This window comes from Saccostrea cucullata, unplaced genomic scaffold, assembly GCF_032062105.1.
Source record: "Saccostrea cucullata isolate Sc308-1 unplaced genomic scaffold, CSIRO_AGI_Scuc_v1 ctg889, whole genome shotgun sequence".
Taxonomy (NCBI): Eukaryota; Metazoa; Mollusca; class Bivalvia; order Ostreida; family Ostreidae; genus Saccostrea; species Saccostrea cuccullata.
The window spans coordinates 352,944-362,344 of NW_026932237.1; the positions used below are offsets into that span (position 1 = coordinate 352,944).

Genomic DNA, 9,401 nt, shown 5'->3' on the forward strand with positions numbered 1-9,401 from the left:
AAAGAAACAATATTTGGTTTCGATGTTGATTATAAATTATTTTAAATTAATCCTCTCTTCTATTTTAATGCACATCAATCACCGTTCTGCGCATGCGCGAATCACGTGATATTGGCGGTCACGTGACCCCCTCCGTAGCGTTCTGTCACAAAAGTTGAAAGATTTTTCTGAGTTTTATATGACTTTCCATGTGAGTTAATTTTTATGACAAGAACAGTTTGTTTGTCAGAAATGGTCAAATCTCGGCAACAGAATGGGTGGATAATATTATCCTTTCCAAAAATAAGCATGGCGACCATTAAAACACAAATCTTCTGTCTCGGGAGAGACCTTTATTTAAGGTGGATAGAGAATGGGTGCCTCCTTTTTATCATATCTAATAAGTTTAAAAATATAAAATAAACGATATCTTAGGTGTTTTATAATAAAATTATATTATTGTTCAAATATTCAACTATTTTTCAAAGTGTAAATTGGAGGTCTTTGATTGCAAATTGCTTAATCAAAAACACATATCTTTTCAAACTTGCTTTCACTTTGCAAGACGACAAGTATCATTTTTAACCATCTGCCTTCCTTCACTAAAACGATCAATCCAATCTAAATGAATTTATAGGAACTTATTTATCTTAATAAACTGTGTACAAATTATTATATGATACTGTAGAGGGATTTCTAAGATATACAATAAATTGTACAGTCGTTTGTTGAACGAGTTCGACTGAGACAACCATTTTTCGTCACAAGTGACCTACATAGTGACGTCATTTTCACATTGTGACGTCACAAACAAGGAGAAAAAATTTATTCAGCATATGCTGTTTATAGACCTTGTGTATGGCTATGTGTGTACCGAATTTCATTCTAATCTGATTTGTGGTTTTGTAGATATAGAGATAGTTCGCGAACTTTTTGATCACCCCTCGTACTCGTAGCGCTCCATTCCTTAAAAGTGATAGAGCCGAGGCCCCTTAAATAAAGAATATTTATATGATACACTGTAAATAGACATTATACATACATGTAAGTAGTATTTATTTTTTATATACTATAGATTTTCAGGCGAGAAAAGTGCACTAAAGTTAATTAATCCCGTGTTTCTTAACAGCTTCAATAGCTCAGTGAAATGTGTACCCGACTACAAAGCGGAGGGTATCAGGTTCGATTCTTACCATGAGCAATAAAATTTTCATAATGTGAAAAACAACTCTAAAATTTACTAAACTTCTCTAAAAAATTCTAAGTGCTTTCCTCGACAGAGGCACGGAAAGGAAAATAAGAAAAATACGAAATTCTGTTTTCAATGAAATTTGCAACTCTCCATTCCTGAAAAGTAATGAAGCGCTCAAACGAAAGAATGACGTCACAGGTGGATTTTACTTCATAGGATGGAATCACACTGTGGAACTTGGAAACTAGTTTTTTCGCATGAGACCGTATAAATTGAGGTCCCGTGCCGCTGTAGGTGCTGGCACGAAAAAGATCCCTTACGGGTCATGTCCATAAGTGCCGGATCCACAAATCGAGGGAAGGGACTTAAGTGTGTCTAATTATATCCCTGTTAATAGATGCCTAAGGTATCCCATATAAAGTTTCCTATATATTGAGGCTTAAGGAGGGGGCATGATTTATTTTCTGTAGGATTGTATTTTTTTTTTTACCTTCACATTTTGCGTCGTTTTACAATCCCCCCTTCCGACCATTATTCCACCTGTGTTGCTATCAATTTGAGACGTCTTAATGAGGGATTTAAATGACATAAACATCCACCACGCGAGTGCTATCAAATAGTTTAAATTTGTTTAAAACGCACATCAATTGAATTATTTATAAAAAAAATTTGACAGCTCTATGTTTACACCTGAATGCCGATTAAAATTGAAGGCCATTACTGAAATTTAACCGTGTCATTTATGGCTGCTACTTTAAAACGATTAAAAGATTAATTATAATCTCGTTCGTTTAACATCGGGTTTTCTCTTTTTTTTCTTACCGAGATTCACGCAATGTTGAAGCAAGACGGGTTTGTCAAAAACTCAAATCAAAATGCGGGAAACGTCCTGCGTCATTGTGCGTGACAACTCGCCAATACTAAAGTCTATGGAGGAAACGAGGAATACACAACTAAGTGAATACACAACGAGTCTGAATACACTATTCTATAAATGAATGCACAATCGTCTTCAGAGGTCTTGAGTGGTTTTAATAATGGATAATTACGGTCCTCGGTTTAAAGTTCCTCTGCCTAGCTTGTCAGATGAGATAGGGTGTCTCTAAGGATCAGAGGGAGTAGGTAAGTCAATTTCGATTTTTAAAACTTTCTTTTTTTCTCCTATATTTCTTTATTTGAAATATCGTGTAAATTTTGAAATGTTAAGAGAGAGAGATGGGGAGACCTAGAGAGAAAGAGGGGGAGAGAGAGAGATCATTATCTAAGTCCATGAAGCGTTTTATGAAGTTAAGAAATGTACATGTTCCACGTGTCATTATATGCACGTGTATGGACGTCGCTTCTGATTTTAATTTTTGTTTAATATCTGCAAGATAATCAGAATTTACATGACAAAAATCAAAAGGAACATGAAGGGTATATGCATCAATTTTAACCAATTGATCTGTTTTTATCGATATAATTTATATCAAAAATAAGCTGTAAATGTGTATTTACTGCAAGTTGAAATAGATCCTATGTGCCAAATTTCAAATTAGTTTTTTGAATGCAACCTCAGGGGTTTATTTTTCAAATAACTATTGTCTTTTCACTGAAAAAATATACTATTAAAATTCTCTCTATTTAAACAGCACATGTATAAACATATAATAAAATTTGTGAAATTTATTAAATTTTATGTTGTTTATATGCTATTTGGATTTTGAATAACCATTCCTAGAATATAACTTCTTGCTACAGTAACAAATTAAAGCATATCTATTAGTTTTTAGGTTTCCTGGAAATAAAATCAGATTTCAGATAGCAATAATACTGACTATATGCATATTGAATAAACAAATACGCAATTGAAAGATCTGTAAATTCATTAAAACAAAGGTTCGCATTATATGTGAGCAGTGCAGCGTATACAAAGTATCTATTTCTCTCTTGGGGTTATGCACATAATTTAAAATCAATGACTGAAAACATATATATTTACAAATGCAACAGAACAACAAATAAACTAGAACTGCAATCCGCCTAGCAAAATTGAAAAAGGTATGTTTTTTTTTTAAATAGATTTGTCGATAAACAGATAAGATTTTTGAAATATCAGAGAAAATTATTACATTGTATTATTTTTTCAGATATAAATCAAGTTTTTCAATGACCACCACTGGTATTGGTCTTACAAAGGCTATAAAAAATAATAAATGAATTTCAATTAATGATCTTTTTTAAAATCTAACTGACTATAGAGAAAAAAATATTTAAGAAATTAAATGGTCTTTTTATAAATCCACTTGGTTTTTTTTTCATATTTTAATGTATAAGTTGTTTCATACAATAATACCAACGCCAATTTGTTAAAGGGTTTTGCTATTTTTTTTTTAAGTGTAATTAAATCTTTTTTTCACTATCGTTTTTACATTCTCGCTTCACTTAGTGTTTTTCTTTTTACCCATATTCGGCACATTTGGACATTTAGCCTAATATAACTTGTAATAAATTATTTCAATATCAGCGGAGTAAACGTCAACCATTTATTGTTCAGTGTACAAAATCAATATTTTTCGGATCTTCGTCACCTAGAGCAATTAAAAATCTCGTTGTTTGGAAAGAATGACGAAAAGTAAGTTTCGACGCGGGGTACATCTTTTAGGGCACTTAAAAACGAAAATGTTTGGTTTGAACATGGCAAGCGATCTATTGGGGTGGGTTTTTCTTTCAGACACAAAACCAAACGAATATATGTTCAGGAGTACTTGAAGTACCTATTCGAAATTACTTTCAAATAAGATAAATTATAAATTTATATATGTTTGTTTTATAATACAGAATTCAGCGTTTTCTTCATAGATTGATCAGGTAACTGTAGAACGGTAGCGCTATGGTTTTATATTATCATCAATGACTGAAATCTAAAAACAAAAAAAAAAAAAGGAAAAAAAAAGCACTTAAGCTAGCACAGCCTTTGCTCTAAGTTATGTACATGTGTAGATGTGTTTTCGCAAAAGCGAATAATAATCTGAATCAGTCTCTATTTTTTCTTAAAAACTTGCCAACTTTTGGCGAGTAATTGTAACTTGAGTAGCTATATCCCAGGTTAGGAGACATTATGTTTTTACGGGTAAGAGTTCTATTGGAAAAAAGAAACATAAACTCGGTAATGATTCAATAACCGTTGTCCGACAAGATCGAGGGTGAAAAGATGTTTTACAGATTTACGTTTAAATGTTGTCAAGTCTACTACCCTTTTTACCTCTAATACAAAAGAACATGGAAATTCTTTGACTCCCAGTGATTGTAACACCGAGATAAAACAGAAGATAAAAATAAGAAAAAAAATGTACGGCAAGGTCGTCTACATAGTTTGGTTGCGAAGAGCTCTTGAAATCGTGGACATAAAAAAAGAATAAGGATATAGTATGGCCGTCTAAAGTTTCGCAGGAACACCTGGTGACATTTAAAATTTATCTACAAGTACCAAAAACGAAAAAAAAATGCAATAACATTTCGAAAAATATCAAAATATAGGAAACTGTTGATAGATAAAAATCATTCATTAAGCTATTAGCAAAAATGTAAGAGAAGTAACTAAATTTTAATTAAACTCGTGAAAATTTTAATTTTTCATTCCATCTGTTTATTTCTAACTAATCAATACATGAAGTAGGAAAAGAAAGTAAATTTCGCAAACAAGGCAAATGATTAGAGAACTGTCCAAGATTTAAAATCCACCGACCTACACATTTCATTCCATTTAAACATTCAGATATGAAGTCTGTTTAAAATCCACAAATTATAACAATGGCGTTTCTATTTGTCTAGATTTATCGTGTTTTCAATTATATCAGGCTTTTAAACAGGAGAGAGGGTATTGGTTGAGAATACATTAATGTATTGCAGTGATAGAGGTTTGTTTGGTGTGTAAATAAAAACAAAATAGCTTCACCGCTCCCGTTAATTCATTCATACCAAAGATGAACTTTTGCAAAAAATAAATATTCTTTCATATGATCAAGTATCTTTAGTGAAATTTCCTGTTTCATAATGTCAGTAAAACAGTAACTGCAATAAAATTGAAGAAATATCGTTAAAACCTTGCTTCTGTCCTTTACACAGTTTTCTTTTGATGTTTTAAATTACGAGCGCTCCCTGCTGATAAAACGGAACTCTTTAACGACAGGAGGTAAAATCAATCTATAGTTCTATCACCGACAGTTCATTGTAATGGTAGCAGTGAAATAGTCAGTAAAAGCAAATGAAGGCGAGAGCCCCCGTTTTTATTGCGCGCTAACTGTGGTATATAGAATGGATTAATATACATAATCAATAATTCGCCACTCGCGACTTAATCATCAATTTTTGAGAATGGATTATCGGGAGGTTTAATAAGCTTTAGTCCTCTGTATGTTTGTCTCTATAAGGGTTTAATATTTTTTCTATGATATTGCCCTCTTAGCTGTGTGAGGCGAAAGCTAGCGAGAACCTGAGATATCTCCCCGACATGGCAAACGTTTCTGTGTGTACGGAATGCTTTCATTTCATTTCTCTGGATAGGAAATATTTATCGAATGCATTTATCAGACGGATAAACATTTGTTGACACAACAGGTTACCTTTAGAAATTTTTTTTAAAGGTAAGTGGTTTTAATCTTTTTTTTCAAGGTATCAGCGAGACTGGACTTTACCAAATACACGGGACGGCAGGCATTAAAACCCTTTCAGAGTTCGCGTTTTCTCACCCCCGTGAGATCTATCGACATATACCCCCAAAAGTCTCGTGAATGTAGGCTTAAAATCAATATATAGACTGGCAGTTTTTAATTTTCTCTGAGGTGTATTATTTGCATTGTAGGAGAATAATGTTAATTTTTAATTTCTATTTGTGTTGTGTACAGTGTTTCCATGATATGTTTGATTTTGTTTGTTCTTTTATAGAAAACACCCCATAATGACGACGACTGTAATAAAATCACGGATCACCGCCACTCTAACGGGACAGCCTGGTGATCCACGCGTCTCCCAACGGGCCTACAAGAGAAACCAGGTCGTATATCCACAATGGATGCGAACGCTAGAGGAGAAATATAAACGGCTTCACATGAAAATCAGGAAATCTACATCCTCCATGACGTATATGTACAACTCTAGTCTGGGACGAAATATAACCGAGCAGAAGACAGTCCGACAGGCGGGAATCAGCAGCCGAAACGAGGCTCCCTCTAAATCTGTGACAGATTCACATCAGACGACAATTCTTCAAAACACATCAAATACTCAGGTTAAAAGTACTCCGTGTTCATCGGCGACGAAAATTAGGATTGCTGCCACCGAGATTTCGGACGGCCCCGAAATTGTGAAGGACGTTTGTGATAACGTTATTATTAACGAGAATACGTGCTCTTGTGAAAGGGAATGGGAGAGCAAATCATTGGATTCCAACGGCAATATTAATAACGCATGTGTTCGTGAATGTGATTGTCAAAGCCAAAGGGATCTAGCAGATCCCTACGATAATAGAGTGGGATTTACAGATAACAATATGAACAAAAGACACATCGAAAAGGCAGGTTTAAAAACTAAGTGTAAAAAGGTCAATATAGCACCTATTGAGCAGGTTGGAAATAACGCATCGATTGAGACTCCTGATTGTAATAACCTTATCAGTGTTGAATCTAGTTCCCCTTTCATTACGCATATCGGTCCCCGAAAAACTTCTCCCCGAACCAAGACCTCTGTAAGCAGAAGGAGCACGGTCACACAGAAAACGTCCAAGTCCTGTCCGCCTGCGATGGAACTCGACGTCACGACGTACAGTCACGTGACTAATAAAGCAGTGCCGACGTTACGTGCAAAAAGTGCTTATTCGGGAAAACCCCTCACTTTTAGATCCTCCAAGTTATTTTCGAGAATGTCCCAGGAGGCTCAGCACGCTATGAATGAGACTATGAAAGAACGTGAGGGATTGAGAACGCCGAATAATGACGTCAAAACTCAACAATGGATTGATGAAAACTTTACACACCAAGATATCATTCTAACCAGGGTTCAGGAAAGCTCTCCTATCAAACAGTATCAAAGGCCGGACACGAAAGGACGAGGCTACTACTTAGATGAGGATGTCTATGAAACGAACTTTAATATGGACGATATACTTCCTGACGATTCTTGCACGGATTCAGAAATGTCTGTCACCACTAGGCGGCGCCCCATCACTGCAGCGACCAATAAAACGCGACTTCCATCTATCCCATCAGACTCCACTGCTGACTTTTGCACACTGGGGCAGCTGAATCATTACAACCTTCGGTTGCCAGGTATCGGACGTTACGAGATTGCTACGTTGCGTGAAAAAACATTTGAGATTACTCCGCCTGGGTATGATATAAGATATAATGATATAGCGGTGTTCGAAGATGGAGAAAGAGTTAGCGAGCTTCCTTCAGATGACATCCGCGAGAGGGCAGTGCAAAAATGTCAAGACTGGTTATCAAGGCACAGTCCCCGAAAAGAATTGTCTTAATAGCCACTTGTGACGTCATACATTTGTGTTCCTTAATCATCCTGCTAGTTCGTGTCTTCAAAATGGCTGGTGAAGCAAACTTCAAAATAGAAGTCCTATTATGGTTCAAGTGAAACCATAAAGGGAAAATATATATATATAAAAAAGCTTTCTTAAAGATGCCATTTGTGGAAGAGCTTTAGTGCTACTTTACGTCACAGCTATTTATAACCCAGTGATTTGCATTTCTAAACGTCAGGGTAATGTGTCCGTTTATTATATTTAAAGCTATATTTAATATCTTATTTATATTTATACATCAGTTATCAGTATTACTGTCTGTGATTTTTTGTTTACCTGTTAAAACTTCCTTCTCTTATGGTTTGGTACTGGATATTTCAAGAATTATATTTTTGTAATTGCATGTATGTTGCATAAAATGCAAACGTAATGACGTAGCTATGTACAAGATTTAGCAATATAATATTAGAAATACTAATTAGTTAACATTTAGAGTTCATTTTTTTTAATTATATAAATATTAAGTTTATTTTAATAAACATTTTATATTTTATGAAATAGAAAGGGGAAAAATATAGTTGGGAAAAGGGTGGATAGATTTTAGAAACTACATACATTTATCAAGGTTAATGAAATAGACAAATCATTATTACATGTATGTATATTTATTATGAATTCGTTCTTTACCTTTGTTCTACAAGCATTGTTATTTCTTTTTTATTACTTTAAAGTCATAACATGACTAAAAGCCACCAAATATATTTATATAGAAAGGGAAATGTGTTGTTGTGATTTCAATGAATGATTATTTTTTTAGGGAAAAAAGTGAAAGCTTCATAGTCAGGAATTTTCTGAATATACCAGAATATCTATATGTACAAATATATGTAAGAGAATAGCCCTGCTAGATCATGGATAGATACATTGATATGTAAATGGCTTTTCCTATCTTAAGAGGTTCAACACAATTTTTAAATGCTTTTTTAACACATTTTTTGATGCTTTTTAAAGATTTAATCAACAGGTAATTTTACAGTCTAGGGATATTCAAAATGCTTTAATAAATAAACAAATTAGTTGCGCCTATACTGTACATATATTATTTAAGTAAGGTGTATAATATGGCCTGTTAAACTTTGCATTGGAAAACTGTCAATTATTTTAAATAAGAGTATTAACTCGACAAAGCTTCTTAAAGATTAGTCCTTTAGTTTACAGAACATGGGTTTAAATACGGATCCTTTGACACGACATAGTTTCGACCAATACTCCTCTTTTTGATCAATCTGTATTTACAAATAAAAAAATTACGTCACACTTGTATCAATAATTAATGCTATTATAATTATACTTTCACTGATAATTCACCAGGGATTGACAACAATTTTATTTCGTGACAACAAGGTTTATAAGACTTAAGATTCATTGATACTCTGATATACATGTAAGAGAGATAATTCTGAATGAAATAAATGTCTATTATTCCTTTTTTAGATTTGGCATGTTAAAGTGTCTTTTTTGTCCAATTTTGCCCCGCAAGCTATGCTATAATTGTTTGTATTTTACTTCTAAAATACATCTCTTTTGAAAAATCATTAAGGTTTAAGCAACATTTTATGTTAGTGAGCAGAGGGTTTTTGAATCTTAATATTCAATGAAGGAGTATTAATTCAATTTTGTCTCGCCCCCGTCCCTCTTATTAAAAAGTTTGCTATAGTT

General features: G+C 33.7%; 1 protein-coding gene across 3 annotated transcripts; it reads left to right on the forward strand.

The window, feature by feature from the left end:
- The first annotated feature begins 1,750 nt into the window (after window positions 1–1,750).
- Window positions 1,751–8,461, forward strand: LOC134234700 (uncharacterized). 3 transcript variants are annotated; one of them, XM_062716754.1, is made up of 2 exons: window positions 1,751–2,293; window positions 6,098–8,461. In XM_062716754.1, the coding sequence occupies exon 2, from the start codon at window positions 6,111–6,113 to the stop codon at window positions 7,680–7,682; it is 1,572 nt and encodes a 523-aa protein (XP_062572738.1). In that variant the 5' UTR covers window positions 1,751–2,293; window positions 6,098–6,110; the 3' UTR covers window positions 7,683–8,461. The 3 variants fall into 3 exon arrangements, with proteins under 3 accessions (XP_062572738.1, XP_062572740.1, XP_062572739.1); XM_062716756.1 differs by lacking the exon at window positions 1,751–2,293 and adding an exon at window positions 5,037–5,796; XM_062716755.1 differs by lacking the exon at window positions 1,751–2,293 and adding an exon at window positions 5,804–5,945.
- Window positions 8,462–9,401: the final 940 nt, after the last annotated feature.